Here is a 24,471-nt window from a genome sequence, read left to right on the forward strand (position 1 = left end):
ATGTGTGCGTGGGGCTATGTATTTACACATTTACCGGCTTGTTTTGGTGCCTCACTGTTATGTAAGGTGACACGGAGTCCTTATTTTTTTTACTCGTCCGTGATATGTATATGGATATATCATTCACAGTCTGATAGCGGAACGGCAAAAGTGCGCTTAACGTTATGTTTACCGTTAGGTACATTGATATTGTCGTCTGCTTTGTTTTTGAAGTTTTCATTGTTACGTTTTGAATTATGTTGTTAATAGTTCTGCAGTTAATAGTTGTTCTGTGTCGCTATAATAGTTCTACCAGAAAAATTAAATCTTTTTTTACGTAACCCCGATTCTTTCATTGATTTTTCATCAGTATAAAAATATTAATCAGCACCTTATTCCTGCCGCCGAATTCCACCTTCGCACGACACGCCACAAGTTAGGATATCATCCCCACCATCTGGATGTGTGGCGGTCCTCCACAGTGCGGTTTTCAAGCAGCTTTCTTTCACGTACTACAAAGCTGTGGAATCAAGTTCCTTGTGCGGTGTTATACGACATAGGTATCTTCCAAAAAAGCGCGTACACCTTCCTTAAAGGCCGGCAACGCTCCAGTGATTCCTCTGGTCTTGCAAGAGAATGTGGGCGGCGGTGATCACTTAACACCAGGTGACCCGTGCACTCGTTTGTCCTCCTTTTCCATATAAAAAAAAGATAAAAAGCTAGAATGGAATATTAAGTGGACAGAGTCTGAACTATCAACGAAAACGATTGACATTTACAAATGAGAAAAAACGACGACAGAGCTCGTAGAAGAAAATCACGTCCGCGTAAAAGTAAGATGCTTTGAAAGTACGCCGCCATCAGCATCAGAAGTACCTTTACATCAATCTATAACAAAGCGACGATGTGACATCATCAACGTTAGGTCTGGAGATAATGTGACCCGGTAGTAATAACTTACCTTCCCTGGAGAATAAGAAGAAGCTGAAAGTAACAGTGGCCAGGTAGACGCAGCAGATCATGTCCATCCAGAAGCCGAACGCCCGGTTCGTGGTGAGCACCAGCGCCCACGACGAGCTATGCAGGTCTTGCAGCTTGTCAAACTCCTGCGCCAGCGTCCGCTGCTGCTCGCGGGTGGAGCGGATGGTGGTGAGACCCGACACGGTGGCGGCTGCGTGGTTCAAGCTCTGGCTTCGAGCTAAAATAAAAATTAGTCACACATAAATTATTAAATTTGTAACCAAAATTTATGGACAATGCGGCACTCGAACCCGCAACCTCTCGAGTTACGTCCGAGCGCTCTTACCAACTTGTTTAGATTGCAAAGAGCGACATCTCAAGTCAATTTCCTAATATGCAATTATTGGAGTTGAGCAGGTTGTAAAAAAGATCCTCTAGATGGAGCCACAATCTGAGAGTTGAACAGGAAATACTAAGATTTACGATTAATGCTTCACTCGAGCGGTTGTGTCAAGCTGGTAAGAGCGCTCGCACGGAATCGAGAGGCGCGGTTTCGAGTCCCGCATCGTCCACAAATCTTGGTACAAATTAAATTTGTACATAAGTGAAAAATAAACTGCTAACGAAGGTGGTTTAGTCTAGTATCAGCCAGTAGAATTTATCCTCAGATGAAATTTTTTTACAGAAGATTTGTTATAGCTCACCGATAGCCTCAATCCTCTTCAGCTCGCGACTAGTGCTGAGGAACAGACTCCTCAGCAGATATAGCAGACAGGCGACTCCAGCCGTAGGCAGGATCAGCCACCAATTCACCAGGCACACCACTACCAGAATTGCTATCACTTCCAGGAAGAACTGGAAAATTACACCATTCTCATTGTATGTTACGCTTTCACGCATAAACCACTGAACCGATTATGATGAAATTTATTACAGAGATAGACATAGGCTACCTTTTATCGCGAATAAAAAAGGCTTGGCTGGTTTGAAATAGGGTGGAAGTTTGTATGAAAGCTCATCATTATCGAAGATAACACCATGAAACTTTTAAATATTTGTTCTAGCGTTTGTATAATTAATACTTGGCGGTGATAAAGGGGGGTGAAAGTTCTATAGTTGGTAGCTTATAAAAATATATTAACTACACCAGTTTATTGTGTATTATTTGCAATGTGAGTATATTAAAAAATAAATAATAATACAAATGTGCAAGCATTACTGTGTTTCGGTCTGAAGGTCGCCGTAGCTAGTGAAATTACAGGGCAAATGAGACTTAACATCTTATGTCTCCAGCCGACGAGCGCAGTTGTATTGCCGCTCAAAATTTTTGGGTTTTTCAATAATCCTGAGCGGCACTGCATTGTAATGGGCAGGGCGTCTCAATTACCATCAGCTGAACGTACTGCTCGTCTCGTCATTTATTTCCATAAAAAAAATTGCTGCCCAAACCTCTTGCACGGGCACGAAGTCGTGGGTAAGAGCTAGTGTAGATATATGTAAGAGTAACATAGGTGAAGTACAAAATAGTCGAGTAACAGAAAAGACCACTACAAAACTATCTATAGGAATGGATAGTTAAGTGATTTGGGTTGAGGCTACTTTTTTAATTGACTATAGGTATTATTATAGAAAAACAATTTTTGCAACCAAGTGGGCAAAATATTAGTTTAAATGCCTAAACCTTATCGGCCTTACAAATAAACTTGGCATAAAGTTATACCTGAGAATAAACCACGAATATAAAAAATTAATAATTTGCTTATGATTGGTTTATTCGGACGTGTAATGTTTTTTTACGAAATTTTAGATACGAGCAGGACGTTCAGCCCTTATACGCCTTGCCCATTACAATGCAGTGCCTCTCAGGATTCTTAAAAGACCCCAAATATTCTGAGCGGCACTACAACTACGCTCTTCACCTCGAGACATAAGATGTTAAGTCTCGTTTTCCCAGTAATTTGACTAGTTAAGGCGACCTTCAGACCGTAACACAGTAATGCTTACACATTACTGCTTCACGGCAGAAATAGGCGCCGTTGTGGTACCCATAACCTAGCCGGCATAATGTGCAAAGAAGCCTCCCACGTTTCCCATTCAATCGTTCCCAGACATTCGGAAAAATGATGTATTAATGCACAAATGATTTGAGCCCCCCTTAGTGTTAATTCCGCCAATATCAGTCTTTAAACAAATCGACACGTGTTTCGCCTCTACACGAGGGATCCCCAGGACGTGCCGTCTCGCCAAAATCTGGCACGAGACTCAACAAGTCAACACTAAGGGGGGCTCAAATAATTTGTATAGTTATGGATTTCCGCAAAGTAACGCCTACTTCAATTAATTTTCTTAAAAGTTGTATGAATGATTCGAAATTATTTATCAGTAATGACAGCGTTGTCAGCGATAAAGTCGATACTTTGCATATTCTTGATTTATTCTCAGATATTTTAAAATACTCACCCCAAGACAGTCCACGAGCGCTACTGGAAGCAAGGTATCAACCTGTCCCATATCCTTAGAGAACCTGTTCAGGATGCGGCCCGAGGGGTTGTGGTGGAAGAACCACATGGGTGCATTCGTCACTCCTCTGTCAAGATAGCATATTTATTGAATTAATAATAAAATTCAGATTCAAATAAATAGGATTTTAATTCTCTTAATGAACGTCAAGAACTACCAACCATTAGAAAATGTATGCCTCAGACCTGAGATGAGAGGGCGCAAAAAACTCAGCGGGCCTTTTTTTAAATAAAATTTCGATACAATAATATTAAATAGCCTGAGGGCAGTCGCTCCATTACCTTCTGTGGTATCATTTAGTAAGTCATTTATGTTGTAGTAACGTTTTTTAACATTTATTTTGAATAATATATACAGACCTAAGCACAGTGTTACACTTGTTGTCGATACGACTAAAGTCCAGGCGCTAAAGCAGGAAGAATTTCGTACGTTAACCTATTTTTTTTTTTTTTCATGACAATAAGGGACAAGACGAGCAGGACTTTCAGCTGATGGTTATTGATTCGCCCTGCCCATTACAGTGCTGTGCCGCTCATAATTCTCGAAAAACCCCAAAAATTCTGGGCGGCACTGCAATTGCGCCCGTCACCTTGAGACATAAGATGTTAAGTCTCATTTGCCCAGTAATTTCACTAGCTACGCCACCCCTCAGACCTTAATACAATAATGATTACACCGTTGTAGTACTCATAATCTAGCCGGAATACTGTGCAAAGGATACGGAGCAAAGATAAGATGTGAAAGAGAGAAAAAGAGAAATATTGCCACAAACAAAAGTGTGGTTAAATTTATAGAAAGCATAGTTTAGCCGAAGCGTCACTGACGCATTAATGCTTAATTAATAATCCCGCTCCTGTGATTCCTCTGGTGTTGCAAGTGAATGTGGGCGGCGGTGATCACTTAACACCAGGTACGCTCCTTTGTCCTCCTATTCCATAAAAAAAAATATGAAAAAGAAATTCCACTTCTAGGTTACAAAAAAGGTCGAACGAAGTCTCTTGTTGTGGTTAAATATTTTTTATCACTATATTTTTAATTTGTCAATATTTGTGTGTTTGTTACGAAGAGCGCGAATTTAATGATATGTGTTGAATTATGTAACACATAAATGAATACTTAGCTGGTTGATTTTTTTGATAACTTCGTCAATTGTACCTTACGAAAAGGCGATACCTTACTTGCTTACCAAAAGAAGAATTTATTTAAATTTATAAAACAATTGAAAGTGCATTTATTGTTTTTTTTTTAATAATATGGATGAGACTCCATGTGGCATAGCCGTGGGACACGCTGTATGCGAACGATTGAGGACAGTTTTAAGCGTAACTTTTACATGGAATTGTGTACCTACGGAAAATAGGGATACAATATGATGACTTGTATTACCGAACACTATAAATTTCAGGACTCACCTGAACATTGTATCGTGAAGCTTGGTGGAGGCCCTGATGCAGGTGTTGTAGAACACGAGGAGCTTGTTCCAGGTGAAGAACATACAGATGCCAATCAGCGAGGCATAGATGTAGACGCACTGCTCGCGGGACAGGTGCCAGCGGTTCGCTGTTAGATCCTTATAGTCGACTGAAAATATGAACAAAACATTAAAAATAACACCGTGAAATGTGAAATAAAATATAATAATACAAAATTTATGAACGATGCGGGACTCGAACCCGCGAACCCTCGCGTTCCTTGCGAGCGCTCTTCCATTGAGCCAACCGTTCGGGTGACGTAACGTTCATAAATCTTGATATGTCTTGTTGACTCTAAGGTCCTGTAAAGTAGATTCTGTTGATGAAGCCACAATCTTGCACAATGAATGAATTATATAACTTACATAAACGGCGGATACAGGTATACTAAATAAAGATAGATAAAGATAGGGATTATTAAAAAAAATAGGAAAACGGCCCCGCATTAAATCTCCTTAAGAGGCCGTGAATGCGTTCCAAAAGGCCATTCTGGATTGCCTCTCGGCTTCACTGGAAAGAAGCTTTATATAATGGTTCCGAAGAATAGTGTATAATAGCAAAGGAATCCCTACTATTATTATAAATGTGAATGTAAGTTTGTTACGCTTTCACACCTAAACCACTGAACCGATTCTGATGAAATTTTATACAGAGATAGACTAGAGCTTGGAAAAGGACATAGGCTACCTTTAATTGCGAAAAAAAAAATGGAGGGGTTGGAATAGGGGATGGAAGTTTGAATGGGAATTCGTCATTTTGCGGAGATAAAACCATAAACTTTGTATTTAGGCACTTGATAAGTAATAATTTATATAAACATTTATAAGCATTTTGAAACTTTGACCAACATGTCGATGAAATAGGATATTAAAGTTCACAGGGAAATACTATTATTAAAGAGACTATCCACAATGACAAGGGATATCCGCTGTATAATAGAAGTGCGCCACCATCAGTGGAAGGAGCAGATTGTATGTGCAAAGTAACCATTCCACGCGGACGAAGACGAGAGTAAAAGTTAGTATAATTATATACCTAATATACTGCATTATTAGTGAGAATCCAAAAACATACAGTATAACGTACGCTTTATCTAATATATAAAATTCTCGTGTCATGGTGTTAAACTTTGAACTCCTCCGAAACGGCTTGACCGATTCTCATAAAATTTTGAGTATATTGAGTAGTAGTTAGAGTAGTTGAGTATTGAGCATATTGGGTAGGTTTGAGAATCGGACAACATCTATTTTTCATCCCCCTAAATGTTAAGGGTGGTTACACACGAATTTTTTTTTTAATTTTTTTGACATTTTTTTTTAATTTGTTTTTATGAGTCAGCATTAAAAAATACATACAGCTTCAAATTTTCACCCATCTACGGTCAACAGTTACTTTTGTATCGCGATTTTAATATCGGCAATACAACGTTTGCTGGGTCTGCTATTTAGAATATAGATAACAATTGCATACTAATATGACATCTATTACCAAGGTTGTAATAGATGTCATAACAGCATGCTACATCGGATTGACCGGAATCGGAATTATGGCCAGGTGATATGGGGTGGGTAAGAAAAACAGGTTGAAACGTTACTTACTCATCGGGACAAGGGAATCGTTGCTGCGTAACGCAATAATCTTCGCACTGTTCGATTCTTCTAAGTTCACCCTGAAAAAGGAAATTTAATTTTAATCAAACAAACTTAACAAAATGAAAAAACTAATAGAGTAATGAATGTAGAAGAAGCGTGTGAGATTTGTAAGGATAGAAGCAAGTGGCGTTCTGTTGTCTCAGATTACGCCGACGGGAAAAGGCGTGAGTGTGTGTGTGTGTGTGTGTGTGTGTGTGTGTAAGTATTAATACAAACCATTCTTTAAGCCAGATGTCAGTGGACGAGTAGAACACCTGCGCGATGAGAAACAGCGACAGTAGAAGCAGCATGGTAGCTTTGCCTCCACCGCTCGCGATGTACGATAGATATACATTGCCAGAGACAGAACCCTTCTTCTGGGTCTCACCTACGAACATTAGAAAACTGATTAAACTGAAAGGACCATTTACCAGTGGGAGGCTCCTTTGCACAGGATACCGGCTAGATTATGGGTACCACAACGGCGCCTACTTGTCCCGTGAAGCAGTAATGTGTAAGCATTCCGGTCTGAAGGGCTAGTGAAATTACTGGGCAATGGAGACTTAACATCTTAGTCTCAAGGTGTCGAGCGCAGTTCTAGTGCCGCTCAGAAATTTTGGGGTTTTTCAAGAATCCTAAACGGCACTGCATTTTAATAGGCAGGGCGTATCAATTACCATCAGCTGAACGTCTTGCCCATCGTTTCGTCCCGTTATTTTCATAAAAAAAAGACTATCTAAGCCACAACCTGAGATTTGAACATACCAAATTTTACGAACCTTGAGTCACTGTTTATATATTTTGATTATAAATTTAACTTGTGTAGTAATAAATCCCAAGAGTAAGGAGTTTTTCTTTAAACACACCAAATTGCTTAGAAAATATTCTTTAGTTATTAGCTTCAAACAAAAATGTATGTTCTATCTAAGTACCTACATAATAACAAAATAAACTAGACAATATGAACTAAACACGGTGAAAAAAAAATATGAATGTGACTCTATTTTAAGTTCTTATGTCAAGCTAATTCCATACTGGACAATAATTTTGGAATTAAAAAGACATTGTATAGAGAATTTAATTTTCTAGACACTTCAGCAGCATTAAGTGAAAAAAAAAAACAACAAAAACTACAAAAATCACCATACAACTGCGCTCGATTGCTCAGCAATATAAAACGAAATTGCGTTTTTGTTTTGCCATATGAATCTGCATACGATAGGTATACCTAATACTGTGAACTTTTACAAAATGTATGCCCCCTCACCACGGAGTTCCCGCGATTAGTTACGCAGTAACCAATTAGTGTCGGAACGGCAAATGTGTAGAAGAATTTTTGACGAGAGTTATAATAATATAATATTGACTCACACACATTACACAAATTATCTTGCCCCAAGTTAAGCATATATAGCCTGTGTTATGGGTTACAAGACAATGATATATTTAATACAATATACTTACTTAAACATACATAAATTTATATAAACATCCATGACTCGGAAACAAACATCCATATTCATCATAATATAAATGCTTGCACCTACCGGGATTCGAACCCGGGACCTCTAGATTAGTAGGTAGGATCGCTAACTACATATAAAGGCATAAAAGGCATTTATTTTCTCAAAATTGATTCCTTTAGAATTCTTTTTGATGTCATTTCTTATACTACTAGATACTACTACCGCTACCGTATAGTTATACTCATAAAAAAAATTCTGCGTAGCTGTTTATTTTGGATAAGGCATCTTAATCTAAATTTTCATACAAATGCGCTTTTTGCGAAACAGCTCACTGAAAGACAAAAATGGAATACTCTAGAAGTCTTACTGAAAGGAAAATAACAAATCTTACCGACATACACAAAGGAATTACTTCGACTACTATAACTATACGTTGCTACATTAACTCCAGTTGTTTCAAATACTCTTGTATAAGAAGCAGCAATGTTATTTAAAACATTTATTTAGTTCAGTTTCGATTCGGACAGTGACAGTTGACACTCGACTTAGTGATAAAAGTGTGCTTACATTGTCTTTAAGCACACTTTTGCCGTTCCGCTATCAGATTGCGAATGATATGTCCTTACATGTGTATAGAACGCCATTGTATGAAATTATAAAAACATAATATGCCAAGATTAAAAATTACCTAGTTGACTTACCTTCATATTTCGGGTTAGAATTCTCCGAGTCCAGATTGAAGGAAAGCTGTGAAGCCTCCGACATTGACCTCTGCGATCTCAATATATGACTGTGTTCCTAAAAGTACAATAAAAAAATATTAGTGATCGACACAGAAAACAAATACTAAGGCTGGGTTGCATCATATTAGCTGTTATAGTTAAAGATTAAGTCAAATTTAACATTGTTAATAGTAACGCAAGTATATGTTGTAACATCGTATTCTTTGGCATAGTTAAAGTTAAAAAGCGAAATATCAAGTTAATATTGAATATTTATTTGAATTTTTTGACAGGGCGCTATTTAGTTATTTAACAATAACAATAGATTAAACTTGCGAAGATTGGACGGTTACGGTTAACAGTTTTTTTAATGAAAATAAGGGACGGGACGAGCAGGACGTTCAGCTGATAGTGATTGATACGCCCTGAACATTCCAATGCAGTGCCGCTCAGGATTCTTGAAAAACCCCAAAAATTCTAAACGGCACTACAAATGCGCTCGTCACCTTGAGACATAAGTTGTCAAGTCTCATTTGCCCAGTAATTTCACTAGCTACGGCGCCTTTCAGACCGAAACACTATAATGCTAACACGTTACTGCTTCACGGCAGATATAGGCGCCATCCATAATCAAGTCGGCATCCTCTCCAAAAGAGCTTCCCACTGATACTATACAGCAAGATAGAAAACGAATCTATTATAAATGTAACCGCAGTCACCCTCTCCTCCTCTCGAAAAAAAGGAAAGATTGCTTCGCGTACAACCAAACTGTATACTTAATGAATCTTAAAAACAAAGAGCGTACATCTTTCTACAAGGCCAGTAACACACTCACATGATTCGTTTGCGTTTTGAAAGAGCGTCGGTGATCACTTATCAATAGGTTATCCATTTGCTCGTTAGACCGTCTATTCTTACAAATAACTAACAAATACCTAAACTACGTTACTACTGTCAACTGTAATATATAATCTAATTTTATCCTACTTTGACTTAAAAACGAACTAACTATAATGCAATAAAAAATAAACTAACACTTCTCCGAACATCCGCTTTCATCGCGTCAGACTTTACGATCGCATTGAACACCTTAAAACCAATATATATATTATTTAATTTACAAGTCCATAGATAGAGCCACAACTGGCACAATTTTGGCACAATTTGTATTGTTTATCCTACCTAGAAGTGAGGGACATTATTGAAAAATGGTGTCAGCTGAACGCTCTAAAATTTTAAGCTCCGCAAATAATAATATCCAAAAGATTGTCGAGTCCACGCTAGAATGTGTAGAGTCGTTTCTTAGGTAAGTAGAAGTGAAAAAGAAGAAAAGAGTGTAGAAGTGTTTTTTACACGAATAAAATTTAATGAACGGTGCGAGATTAGAACCCACGACCTCCGGCGTTCCGTGCCGATGCTCTAACCAACTGAGCTAACCGTTCGAGTACCGCCTCGTTATAAAATTCTGTTTGCTTTGTTTAACTCTCAGGTTGTGGCTTCATCTACAGGATCTACTTTACAGTTGATAACCTGCATCGTTCATAAAATTTTGTTTTTCAAATTTTATTTGTGTATTAATCCTAGAAGTGAGGGTTATTACTTTAAAAAAACATAACATATTGAAGTGTTTCTTGTGTAATTTATTATATGTCTTCTTAATTTGACGTTAACTTCTTCTGTTGCCTCTCACTTGCTTTTCAACTTCGTGGACACAAATGTTTGCGCTATAAGCGAATGAAAAGACATAGTGTTCCAACATTACTGGATAGATTGTCAGGACGGAAGAAGCCGAAGAGACGTCTCAGCACATCGAATCCGTCAACCAAATCAAATTTATCAGACTGAATATTGGCTTATTGTTATCTACAGCAAATTGCCATGAAGAGGAAATAACAATTAAAAAAAAAACAAAAATCTTCTGGTGTCTTGATCGTCAGGAATAAGATTAATGAGGTATGTTTAGGACTTTCGTAAAATACTTTTGGTGTCGCAAGTATTGATGTGGGGCGAATATCACATAGCTTTGACGTCAAGATTTATACAAAAAAAATCATTAAGACAAATACAACAGATTATATATGTTCGTACGCCGCCATTTTGTTTCGGAAGCATGTGTTGCATTCGCGTACGTTTTTTTCTTACTTGTATTGGAATTGATAAAATATTATCATAAATTACATTAAAACCTCACCATGCTCTCTTTGTTCTCATACGAAGTGACCTTCTGCTTCTGCTTCTCTCCTTCGACTCTTTCTCCCATCTCGATCAGCTGCTCAAACTCTGGCGCGCTATTCTTCAACTCGTGGTACGATCCTTGTGCGACAATCTGTTAAAGAAATGTTTGAATACAGTAGCCGGCAGGTGATTCACAAAATGCTGTGCGGGCGAAAAAATTCGAGTGAAATTTCGCATTTAGTCGCAATTGTTATTGATTTATCAGTGGGAAGCCCTTTTGCACAGGATGCCAGCTAGATTATGGATCCGACAACGGCGCCTTTGACTGCCGTAAAGCAGTAATGTGTAAGCATTATTATGTTTTGGTCTGAAGGGCGCCGTAGCTAGCGAAATTACTTGGAAAACGAGACTTCTCATATCTTATGTTTCAAGGTGACGAGCGCAATTTTAGTGTCGCTCAGAATTTTGAACGTGAACATTTAGTTGAACGTGACACCGATAGTACATATGGCTCAACGACGAAATCCACATCACCTCATTAGATTTCTCGCCTTAATTTGTTATTAGGAAATTCTTAATTTCCTTTAAACTTAAATTAACATCTGCCTGACGCTCTGGGCGACAGGAATGATAATAAAAGCCGCTATGATAATGCAGTTAAAAAAATCATTTTAAAGTTTTTATTGCGTGTTTACAGGGCTGATAACTCAAGCCATTACTCATATCACCTGAGTAGCATACCTTTTGACACACACTGCCACACAGCTGCTGTATAAATTATTTATTCTTTATAAAATATGTTCTAGGTTAGTTTTAGTTATAATTTTTAAGTTTTTAATCTTATTTTTGTAGCAATGTAATGTCTCAGGATCTCCTCGCGATTGTCTTCCGAATGTCTGCGCAGAGTTTTAGAATACTTCGGTCACATAGCAAGGAAGGACGATGGAAACCTTGAGAGGCTCATTGTGGACGGCAAAATAGATGGGAAGAGGCCTCGTGGACGCAGTCCAACACGATGGTCTGACCCTCGACTCTACGGTTCACAATGCCTTTCACACCGCCAGAGACAGGAATAGATGGAGAGCGACCATACGTGAGAAAGTGATACAGAGGGGTGGTCACGACCCTCAGTCCTGAGGATTACGACGCAGGGAGGGAGGAGGTAATGTTTCATGTGTGTGTCAAATAAAAGATATAATTATTATTATTATATATGAAGTGCTGATACACAGAGGAAACTCACCCTTCCGTTCCTCATAACAATGACGTTGTTCGCATGCCGGGCGTACTGCACGTGATGAGTGACGAGCACGACCGCCTTGTCTCTTAGGAAACCTCTGACACACTCTTCATATATTGCTTGGGCTACCTGGAATTATTTTATTACTCTGTTAACACACCGAATCACGCCGCCAAATGCGCTAGCGAAAATCTGTCCTACACGAGAGAGGGATTTATTTACATAGTATTTTTTTTATTAACGCGAGTGTTACACATTTAAATAAAACACTTTTAAAGGATCAAAAAAGAAATCGGCGGATGTTTTATTAGGTCCAACAGTACAGTCCCCGAGACAAATGCAATAAAAAAACACACAAGCCATCAATTCGAGCAGCTCTACGTTGCACGCGGTAATGTCTTCTCGCTGTGCAGCATAAGACCACAGATAAGAGCAATTTTCCATGTATCTGACATTATCTCGCACAAATAAATAAAAAAAAATTATCATCCACATTTCTTGGAAGCCAATTTTCTTTTCATTCCAGATGACCGCCTAACAGTCGTCCGTTCAAATAGCTACAATAAAAAAATAAATAATTTTCGAAATTGTTATTTTATATCTGTACACCGTATAACGTATACATATATAATATCGTGTAACGGTCCTTAATCTGACGCTCTCGTGTAACGCAAAAAATCTGACTCCGTGTAAAAGCTTCGCTTTAAAATTCCGACACGTCACATCAAGTATTTATCTATGTTTTACCTTAGCATCAACAGCTGCAAGTGGATCATCTAGGAGATACACATCCGCGTGTTGGTACACGCAGCGCGCCAATGAAATGCGTGCACGTTGACCGCCCGATAGTGACGTGCCTATCGATCAAAACTTATTAATAACAATATAATGTTGGTCCGTACTTATTGCCTGCAAAACAAATTTACTCGCCACACACTGCCTTACCATTAGATCGATATCAGAACAAGAGAAAACTAGAAATAAACCTTAACAGACGGCAATTAGGTTGACTTGTATCAAAATAATTTAACGACAAAACTATGAATTTCTGGACTGTGCTGTGTGAATATAAGGGCTACACTGATTAAATTGACACATGCCCTATCCCTCTCTCTTTTGCACCTCACTCCACAAGAGAGGTCACCTTCGACGAAGTCTTAGCGCATGCCCAAAGCCAACCTCACGTGGTGTTCGATGAGGTTAGGTCCGAATGAGCCCACATAACCAACACAGCCGTCTACGTAGGTATGCTTGAGCATTCACCACCACCCTCTCATCTTTTCTCTGAGGGTAGCCCTTTTCTTTTGTGTCGGCGCAAAAAAATCTAGGACATATTTGATCGAAGTGGATTATTTTTGTGCGTGACTGTTCATGTCTGAAAACGCGTCCCGTAGCTTAGATTTAGTGCTCGACCGACGGTCAGTACTGGCGTCGGTCAAGCGTAGCGTGTACCGTACACACTGACCATGGTGTGTTTAGTGCTCAGCTGACAGCAAACTTGATTATGTGTGTACAATTGTAGTATTTTATCGCCATAGCGGGTCAGCGGACCGACGAGTTCGACCTCGTGACGTTACTAGGCGCGTAGCAATTCATAAGCGCTGGACTGTACACACACCGTCGGTCGAGCACTAAATGCAGCCTATTACATATACTATTATCGACATGATCTGTGATTGCATGATGCGTGATAAGATCACTCACCCCGTTCACCAACTACGGTTTTGTCGCCGTGCGCGAGTATTTCTAAATCAGTCTTCAGCTGACAACATTTGATCACTTGCTTGTATCGGCGCAAGTCCAAGTCTTGGCCGAACAGTATGTTCTGACGAACCTGAAAAGATATTTAAAGTTGTACGTAATTTTGAAGTAATTTGTTATCAGTATCAATATGACGCAGAAATACGTTTTAGCCCATAGCTATATATATACATATATACGAGTAAAATGCTCTCATTATACGTATATTTACTAAGTTATTTTATACTTTTCAGTTTTTGAAGTCGGTTTTTTTAAATGTAGTTTATTTTTTAATTTTTTAGTGTCATTAATCAGGTAAACTATAACATTTCGTTGCTTTTTATTGTCATAAGACTAAATAGTATTGTTTTTAAGTAGCTATGGGTAGGCCTACGATAATAAAGATACCCTATTTCACGTTGTTGTGAGACACTGTAATATCGTGAACAACGTTTGTTAGCTATGAATGACAGGTAGCCTAAGACCCACTTAGCGGCATGCGGGTTAATAATAAAATATAATCAATCGTAATGAAATCTCCTAAAAAGCAGCACACAAGCTATAATAATTTCATCACGTAAACAAAAATATTCATAAAAAATGTTTATAAAATGAAAACTACTGGGCCAAACTATATTAAATTTTTATGGGACCAAATGGCAAACATTTCGCATTAAACTAAAGAAGGGTCACGTAAATCGGATCATAAATCTCAGCGTAATCGGTGTACATACATACAAAAATACCAATCGAATTGAGAACCTTTTCAGAACCGTTGGTTAAAATAAACCGACAGAAGTGAACTTGAACAAATTGATTTTTAAAAAGTTATTGACGTCATTTTACTGATGAAGTAACGTTCTTTCGATATCCGTTTAAAGTTTTTTGATATCTGTAATAGTGACGGAATAATCGCCTGGTATGGTGTAGATACATACTTATATACTGATGTGTCGGGTCAGACAGCTTTCACACTACGTCCGATCCGTACCCGTGAAAATACGATCCGGTGCAGTCGTAGAACTATTTCTATCGGTTGACGGAAAGAAATCTGATGACGGAAGCCGGATCTAGTGCGTAATCTACCATAGAAATAGTTCTACGACTACTTTGGACCGTGTTTTGACGGATACGGATCGGATTCGGATCGGACGTAGTGCAAAAGCGCTCTAACGGTAACGTTGAGCTATTAATATTATTCTTCAAATATATTATTTTTTATGACTTACCGAGGCGTCGAAAAGCCAGGGGTCCTGCGAGGCGTAGGCCAACTTCCCACAGACGCTGATCGTTCCCGAGCTGGGGATGAACTCCTTCAACATAGCATGGATGAGCGTGGACTTGCCAGACCCCACCATCCCGACAACCACAGTCAGGGACTCCGGTCTTATCTGGTGGTAATTAATAAATTTATGCTCAACCATATTACAATCGCGCAGCAAATGACATTGATATGATGACACCAAGATTTACGATCGATGCGTCACTCGGACGGTTGGCTCAATTGGTAAGAGCGCTCGGAGGGAATCGAGAGGCGCTGGTTCGAGTCCGGCATCGTCCATAAACTTTGGTGCAAATTAAATTTTTATATGAGACAGCTTATTATCGTATGTTTGCACAAAAATCTTCCTAGACTTGTACAACATTGTTTAGGACCTTTTCTTTCTTGTTTCCCGCAGTGAAAAGTTAACCCTAAATCTTCAAAACAAACCACATTTGAATAATGGACGCGTCCTTGCAGAATCCGAGTCAAAAACCTGCCCAATTACCTTTGCCGGCCTAACTCATATAGTCAGCGTCGAAAAGATAGCCTGGTGTCCGAAGGTCTCCCGATATATTTGACTAACGCTATCTATTAGGTTACTTCTGGTGAATCGATGTATATTGTAACGATGGGTGTTGCCATGTTTCTGAATACAATGGGTGACGTTATATTTTTACGCTGACTGTACATGAAAAGGGTTTCTCTATGGCCTTTCAAATTGAGCTTAGGATATGCGGCGCTACATTGTTGTAAGCGGGACGCATTACCAATACAATTAGGTGAACGTCTTATCTAGTTATCTCGTCATTTCTTATCATTAAAAGGACATTTAAGGCAGTTAAGTTAATCTCACAAAACATAACTCTCTGAGCCTCGCTTTAATTATCTTTCGTACATTATGCTGAAAATAAGGCTGAATCCGCATGCTGACAACAAGCGTAATCGGTTATTTCTTACATAGCAACCATTTTGAAATTTGGCATCATATTATTTCCCTCATCTTATAGAAACTTAAGTAATGTGCAACAGTGTTACAATTGTAATAATAATAATCAGAATCGCAACGCAACAGCTTTACTTCAATCAATAAATCAATCAATACCGAAAAAATAAATCTTTTTTTATTTAATATCCTAGTGATGCTTGTTTTGCACACCATAACAAAGCGACGATGTGATGTCATCGACGTCAGTTCGAGACAATGTAACATACATATTCGCAATGCCAAAAGTTCTGTCAACCCACCTAGGTGAGCGGGCGCGGTAGCATGGCCCCGCCCACTCCTGTTACGATCACAACATATTCTTTGTATAAGATTGTCTTTGCTTTAATACGTGTATTTCTTAATTTTGTGCACAGTAAGTCCTAGTATACTGTCTAGTCCAAGAATCTTATGTTTAAAATTCTCGTGTCCCGTTGTTTGTTACCAAACCCCTCCGAAACGGCTAAACTTATTTGTTTGAAATTTTTGTGTGTATATCGGGTAGGTCTGAGAATCGGACAACATCTATTTTTCATACCCCTAAATGATAAATGAGACCCCTTAAATATTTTTTTTTGCACATTTTTTTTTTCTTATGATTTAGCATGTAAAAAATATATACAACTTCAAATTTTGACATCTAATCAACGTCTATTTTTGTATCGCGATTTTTATATTATTCTGTTCCATACACAGTTCCGCAATAGGGTTGCAAGACGGCAATCGAATATAATGATTATTGTAGTACGCTAAATTTTATGTACAATATATTTGGTAGGTCTTAAGAATCAGTCGTCATCTATTTATTATACCCTACAAATTTTAATTATTGAATTTTTTATTACTTTATATATGGCAATACAACGTTTACTGGGTCAGCTAGTAACTCATAAAATTTGTACGTGTTGTGGTGAATACAAGAACAGATAGGTAGTAATAAGTAGGTACCTATCTATATCTAAGTCACAATTTAGGATATCATCCCCACCATCTGGATGTGAGGCGGTACTCCACAGTGCGGTTTTCAAGGAGCTTTCTTCCACTTACTACAGAGTTGTAGAATGAGCTTCCTGTTTCTGGGACGATACGACATGGGTACCTTCAATAAAAACACGTACACCTTCCTTAAAGGCCGGCAGCGCTCCTGTGATTCCTCTGGTGTTGCAAGAGACGGTCGGCGGCGGTGATAACTTAACACCAGGTGACCCATACGCTCGTTTGTCCTCTTTTTCCATTAAAAAAAAGTCTAAATAGAAAATCTTTCGCAACAACATCTATAAGGTGAATGACAGCGAGCGTTCGTAAAAACTTCACCGACGGGAGCATAGAATACTCGACTCAACAGTTGAGAATAAAACAGAATCAACATTTATGTCACATTACTTACAGTGACTTACCTCTAGTGTCCAGTGATTACAAACCTCCGCTTAATCGAAATAAATTCACGTTACAAGATTTTATTAGGTTTAGGGCGAAAAATTATAGTACCTGCCTACCCCTTAATTTTTGCTTCTGTACTGGTTTTTTAACCAATTTCAAAAAATGTGAAGGTTCTCAATTCGTTGGTATGTTTTTTTTATGTTTGTTACCTCAAAACTTCCGACTGGGTGAACCGATTTTCATAACTGTTTATTTATTTGAAAGCTGTTGCTTCGTGTGGTCCCATTCTAATTGTGGTCCAGATCTGATAATGGCATCCATGAGAAAACCATGGAAGTCTTAAGTTTGCTATACTGAATATTAGCGTTGTGCATTTTTAAATATTTTGAAATGGTTAGGTTATAATTTTGCACGAATTGCTTTATTTATTATCTATAAAAGTAGTAGCATTTATGTTGTTAAATACATTTCCAAATATATTCATTTACACAAAAATGACAATTTATATTACCAAAAAAATTTAACACTTCAGAATTATTGCAATTATTTTACATTAAAAAGTTGATCTTTTACAAAAATCAACTTTCATTCATAATTTCAATGACTGTCTTACGAATTATCGATCAGGTCAAAACTTGATAGAAATTTAATGTGTATATATATATATTCCAATCATGCTATGGCCATAAACATAATTACGAAGACGCGTAAGCATCTGTGTTCAGATATGTGAGGAAACTTCTCAAGGCTCAGGCACCCCGCAGTGGTCGCCGCCTGTGGTTAACAATATCACAATTGATAAAATTCTTAACACACTAAAGTCATCCTTTCTGCCTCATAAAAATAAAGCATTCCGAGAAATCGAACCAAAACGTGAACTTAGATATACGTTATTTAATTAGTTATATCTATTTTTATTATGTTAAAAAATTTTTACTTGTTATTTTTGGGCATATTGCAAATGTAGGTTTTTCTTTTTAATACGAAAAGCGCATAGGTCGAATTCAAATTCAAATATTTTTATTCAAAATAGGATGTGACAACACTTATTGAAAGTCAAAAAACTACCACCCATTCCAAAATGAATGCCTCAGGCCTGAGAAGAACGGGCGCAACAAACTCAGCGGGCTTTTTTTATCAAAAAATATGTTTACAAAGTAACATTGTGCAATTAAACTTATTATTTAAAAGCCTGAGGGCGGTCGCTCCATTCCCAATTTGTGGTATCATTAAGAAAGTCATTTATGCTATTGTAACCTTTACCACACAAACGTTTTTTAACAATTCATTTGAATAACGCACGGACTAGTAAAAAAATTAGGACTCCGTGTCACCTTACATAACAGTGAGGCACCAAAACAAGCCGGTAAACGTGTAAATACATAGCCTCACGCATACACTTACACTAACTCAAGCCAATCGGCCGCCATTATGAGATTTGCCATCGTCTGTGACGGATCAGTTTGCGTCGCAATAAAATATTTTAAAAATGCCGTCGTGCGTCGTGAAAAAGTGTTAAAACAATAATATAAAAGTATTTGTGAATATATGATTATTTAAGGGAGAAAAAATTGTGTTAATGGTATACCCTGTAACTAGCATAAAGATGCTTTACTTGCTAATATCACGGCGAAGAGTCCTTCTTATTTTACTAGTCCGTGGAATGACATAATACTTTTGTTTTGAACATTTCTGGGATCTTGTTGTAAAAGCATATACGAGGTGTGTTCAAAAAGTAACGAGAATTTTTAAATTTCGCGGGTTTGTAGAGTCCGCCTGTATAAAAATTTTTTTATTATGTTGGTACACATGCCCCTGAAGTACGATAAAATTTTCAGCAATATTCATTGCTTACTTTTTGAGTGGCAGCCGCTAACGTTAGACGTGTATTTCGAGCTCGGCGATGTTCGTTTGTGAAAAAAAATGGATCAAAGAATTTGTATTCAATTTTGCGTAAAAAAATGGAATAAAGTGTAGTGAAGTTAGTAAAATGTTAACAAAGGCATATGGTGAGTCTCCTATGAGTAAAGCAAGGATTTACGAGTGGTATAAGCGTTTCCAAGATGGCCGCGAAAACGTTGAAGATGACGAACGACCCGGACGCCCAAGCACATCAACAACCGATGAAAACGTGAAAAAAATGAAAGAAATGGTTATGAACGATCGCCGAATTAGAATCAGAGAAGTCGCTGATGATATTGGCATATCAGTTGGCTCATGCCATGAAATTTTTTCAGATGTTTTGGGTATGAAACATGTGGCAGCAAAATTCGTTCCAAAATTGTTAAATTTCGAACAAAAACTGAAAGGCGAATGGAAGTTGCTCAGGAGTCGCTAAATGAAGTTAATAACGATGCAGAACTGCTAAAACGTGTCATAGCAGGTGACGAAACATGGGTTTACGGATATGATGTCGAAACTAAGGCTCAATCGTCCCAGTGGAGGCATTCTGGATCGCCAAGACCGAAAAAGGCTCGACAAGTGCGGTCAAATGTGAAGATTATGCTCACTGTGTTCTTCGATTTTAATGGCATAGTGCATCATGAATTCTTGCCACAAGGTCAAACAATCAATAAGGAGTACTACCTACAAGTTCAACGCTGTTTGCGTGAAGCAATCCGAAAAAACGCCTGGATTTGTGGCAAAACAATTCATGGCTTTTGCACCACGATAATGCACCTGCTCACACTTCATTGCTTGTTCGTGAATTTTTGGCCAAAAACAAAACTGTAACGATACCTCAGCCTCCATATTCGCCAGATATGGCTCCATGTGACTTTTTTCTATTTCCAAAAATAAAGAGAACATTAAAAGGCCGTCGTTTTACAAGCATAGATGACATTAAAAGTGAGTCGCTGAGAGAGCTAAAATCTATTACAAAGATCGAGTTTCAAAAGTGTTTCGAGGATTAGAAATAGCGTTGGCACAAGTGTATTATATCCGAGGGGGATTACTTTGAAGGGGACAAAATAGATATTGATGAATAAATAAAGATTTTTTTCATAAAACAAAAATTCTCGTTATTTTTTGAACACACGTCGTACATCGCCCAACAAAAGACTTATTAACTCGACTTAGCCGAGTAGTAGGCATTATACGGGTACATAATAATAGTATGGATATAACCTTTCAATAGCAACAATATTATAAACTAAATAGAAATTTTAGTTAAAGTATAAATATTATCTAGTAAGATGCAACAAATTTACATTTACTCATGAATATAGGAGCTAATTTTCAAAACATATCTGTATAAGTCAACTGTCAAAGTCAAATAATATTTGACTTTGACGGTTGACTTTCAAACTTAAAGTAAGTAATTAGGTCAGATCATTTATACGTCTAGATTTGAGCACTGCACACACACTAACACATCGTGATATACAAATCGCAAGTATAAAGTAATAATTAACCTGGCCTGTTTTAATCGGTTGTCTAGCAACAAGAGACTCTATCTAGACGTTTAAATTATCTAGGGTAGCGTAATTAAAATTACTGAATCTACCATGATTTTAAGTACGACTAACGATAGTACGTTCGGAAAAAAATATCAAAAGACAACCGACTTAAAAAAAAAAACAATTCTTAAATAATAGATATGATATTGTGTAACGCGTGAGTCCTCCCTCACACGCGCGATCGTTGGATAATCAAACAATGTTACTTCATTTAATACATATATTCTTCTAATATCTCTTTATAATATTATATAACTATTTATTTAATATAAAATATTAGGCCGAAGTCCGACCGTTCTTACTTTAATTCATTCCCTAATCTGTTCTATTCGATTGACTTCTCATCCGCGTAAATATTCCATTCTTTAGCTTGACGGCCAACCAACAATGAGTTCTTATATGCGGATTAGAACTCCTTGTAACAATATGCACTAAAAAGTAATAAATAATTGCGTATTTTTATACAATGTAATTAATTCTACGTCTAGTTACAATAATTGTTATTTTTGGAGTCGGTGTCCTCCTGCCGCGGCCCCTCCCTCGCCTCTTGCCTTGTTACGTTCCTTATGCCTTTGTTATTACCTTGTCATGTATAATAGTTATTTATGCAACTGTTGTGTAATAAGGGGTATTAAAACACGAATGTGGGGACACAAGGCGAAGCCGAGTGTGATAATAGTATCACATGAGTGTTTTAATACCTAATTATCAACAGTTGCATACAAGACTTTATCTACACCCAGAATATGAATCCTCTAAAAGATTCTGGAACAGTTAGCTTACTTACCTAATATCATTCATTACTGATTATATACAAATAAACTAAGTATTAATGAAACAATTATTTATTTTAGTAGTAATTTACATTTTGTATAGTGCAATAATTAAAATCCACTCGAATATAATGTTCTTTTGCAGCGTTTAAAATGAATCGCTCATTTTTTGTAAACAAAACAATAAAAATATCGAAGAAAAATGGCGGGGATTCGAATAACCTACTTTTTTTTTACGGCGTGCGACGTTCTGGGAGTGTGGAGCGCGTGTAAACGAAAATGCTCTTTTTTTGAAATTCATACAGATACCACGCATCGAGCAATAAGAATGTGGCTGTATGTTGAAACTCTTTGCGCATGAAGGGATAAAAAAAACATAGGAGTGTTGCTATGAAATTCAGTACAACATTACTACTTTTGGATGATGTAATGGTTATTAGAACATTGGGTGTTTTAATGTTGGCAATAAGATAACTGTTTCAGAATCTTTAATAGAGGATTTAAAGCATGGGTGTAGATAAAATTACAAACCTACCGTGGCTGACACCTACTCCAAAAATAACAACAATTTTAACTAGAATTACATTAATAAGATTGTGTAAAAATACTAATTTTTCTACTTTTATTGCATATTATATCTGTTGTCTTGTATAGTTTTTTTTTTCAAAACGGTTGTTTTTGTGTATATTTTTTTGTTGTGTACTAACTAATAATTTGTCTAAATATGTGTAGAGCTACTATATTTTACAATGCAGCAATGAATGCATTGCAGTTTGATTACAGATATAGTTAAAATTCGTCCATCAACGTCATCGCCCGTAACTCGCAATAAATTAAGCATAATTCCAACCCTTATTACAAACATAAATCTGCTGCCGTAAACTAAAAAAAATTTTTTCATTTCTCATACTCGGAAAGTAATGTTGTCTTGACCTGATTATTGAGTGGAAAATGCTGCTTCCCTCCATAGAGAGGGAAAAACTCAAACAAATTACTAAGGGCCGGAATGAACTCCAAAAATAGAACTGCTTTCAGATGTGAAGATATATAAGTAAAAAACAACTAATTAAAAAAAATGCTGCGGCCATGTGACTTTCTAAACAGCCAGTGTGAACTTAGCACAAACTTCTTTGAGCGGAATAAGCCACAACAATTACGCGGTGAGTTCCATATTTAAAAAGTCGACATAAATTGTCCTAATTTGACAATTAATTTTAAATAGGTACTACTAGGTAGTATTATGATATATTATCAATAAATAGTTTAGATAAACAACTAGTTTTATTTTCCTCATATTCGAAATGAAAAGTTAAGTTGTTTTGTTCCTACTCGGACAATAGCCGCCCTTGCTGCGCTCGGGCGTCTAAATACCTCAGGAATTGATTCTTTCGACCCTTGGTTAACAATCTACTATTTCATTTCTCATACTCGGAAAGTAATGTTGTTTTGATCTGATTATTGGGTGGAAAATGTTGCTTCCCTCTATAGAGAGGGAAAAACTCATACAAATTACGTCCCACCTAAGGGCCGGAATGAACTCTAAAAATAGAACTGCTTTCAGCTATGAAGATTTTTATGTAAAAAAAAAACTAATTTAAAGAAATGCCATTTATAAAGTAATGTTGTTTTGATCTGATTATTGGGTGGAAAATGCTGCTTCCCTCCATAGAAAGGGAAAAACTCATACAAATTACGTCCCACCTAAGGGCCGGAATGAACTCTAAAAATAGAACTGCTTTCAGCTATGAAGATTTTTATGTAAAAAAAAACTAATTTAAAGAAATGCCATTTATAAAGTAATGTTGTTTTGATCTGATTATTGGGTGGAAAATGCTGCTTCCCTCCATAGAAAGGGAAAAACTCATACAAATTACGTCCCACCTAAGGGCCGGAATGAACTCTAAAAATAGAACTGCTTTCAGCTATGAAGATTTTTATGTAAAAAAAACTAATTTAAAGAAATGCCATTTATAAACAGCCAGTGTGAACTTAGCGCAAACTTCTTTGAACAGAATAAGCCGCAACAATTTCGCAGTGAGTTCCATATTTAAAATTTAAAAAGTCGACATAAATTGGCGGGAAACTGATCTGTAATGTATATGTGACAGAATTAAAAAATAGGTAATAATCTTTTATGCTAAAATTTTAATATTAAAAATGAGTTCAAGCGATTCTGAAATGTTGACACCAGATTCAATTAGAGACGAGGCAAATTGTGTTATTGAAAATCTTTTGCCAGAAATTTCAAAAGAAAGATATATAAACACATACAATGATTTTATGAAGTGGCGAGTAGAGAAGAATATAAAATCGTTTTCCGAAAGTGTATTTCTTACATATTTTAATGGACTGTGTAGCAAACTACAGCCTTCTACGCTATGCAGCCGATATTCAATTCTCAAGAGTACACTTGGTGTAAAACACAATGTAAATTTGAAAAAAATCCATAATTTTACATCATTCTTGAAAAGACAGTCTTTGAGGGTTCAAGAGTAGGAAATCTAAGGTTTTCACCTCTCATAAAGTGGATTTTTTTTAAATGATGCTCCTGACGAGATATATTTGGCAGTGAAGGTAAGTTTACCTAAGTATTTATTCTAAAAATGAACGTATTTATTACACAAATACTAAGAAATTATGTGTTTCACAGGTGGTATTGATACTCGGTATAAACGGCGCTTGCAGAAGCAGTGAACTCACAAATTTGAC

The 24,471-nt window shown here is 37.1% G+C and overlaps 1 protein-coding gene across 2 annotated transcripts in view; it reads right to left on the bottom strand.

Moving 5' to 3' along the window:
• The window catches only part of LOC126965434 (probable multidrug resistance-associated protein lethal(2)03659), an 87,935-nt gene that overhangs the window by 21,253 nt on the left and 42,211 nt on the right, over positions 1-24,471 (bottom strand). For both annotated transcript variants that reach the window (XM_050809044.1, XM_050809042.1), the window contains exons 12-23: positions 15,135-15,296; positions 13,870-13,999; positions 12,913-13,022; positions 12,169-12,294; positions 10,942-11,076; positions 8,730-8,826; positions 6,800-6,950; positions 6,530-6,600; positions 4,872-5,040; positions 3,400-3,526; positions 1,644-1,794; positions 941-1,177 (exon numbers count right to left, since the gene is read on the bottom strand). In XM_050809044.1, coding sequence (XP_050665001.1) covers positions 941-1,177; positions 1,644-1,794; positions 3,400-3,526; positions 4,872-5,040; positions 6,530-6,600; positions 6,800-6,950; positions 8,730-8,826; positions 10,942-11,076; positions 12,169-12,294; positions 12,913-13,022; positions 13,870-13,999; positions 15,135-15,296 — 1,666 coding nt within the window. The remainder of the gene's footprint in view (positions 1-940; positions 1,178-1,643; positions 1,795-3,399; positions 3,527-4,871; positions 5,041-6,529; positions 6,601-6,799; positions 6,951-8,729; positions 8,827-10,941; positions 11,077-12,168; positions 12,295-12,912; positions 13,023-13,869; positions 14,000-15,134; positions 15,297-24,471) is intronic.

Source organism: Leptidea sinapis, chromosome 7 (genome assembly GCF_905404315.1).
Source record: "Leptidea sinapis chromosome 7, ilLepSina1.1, whole genome shotgun sequence".
Classification (NCBI taxonomy): domain Eukaryota; kingdom Metazoa; phylum Arthropoda; class Insecta; order Lepidoptera; family Pieridae; genus Leptidea; species Leptidea sinapis.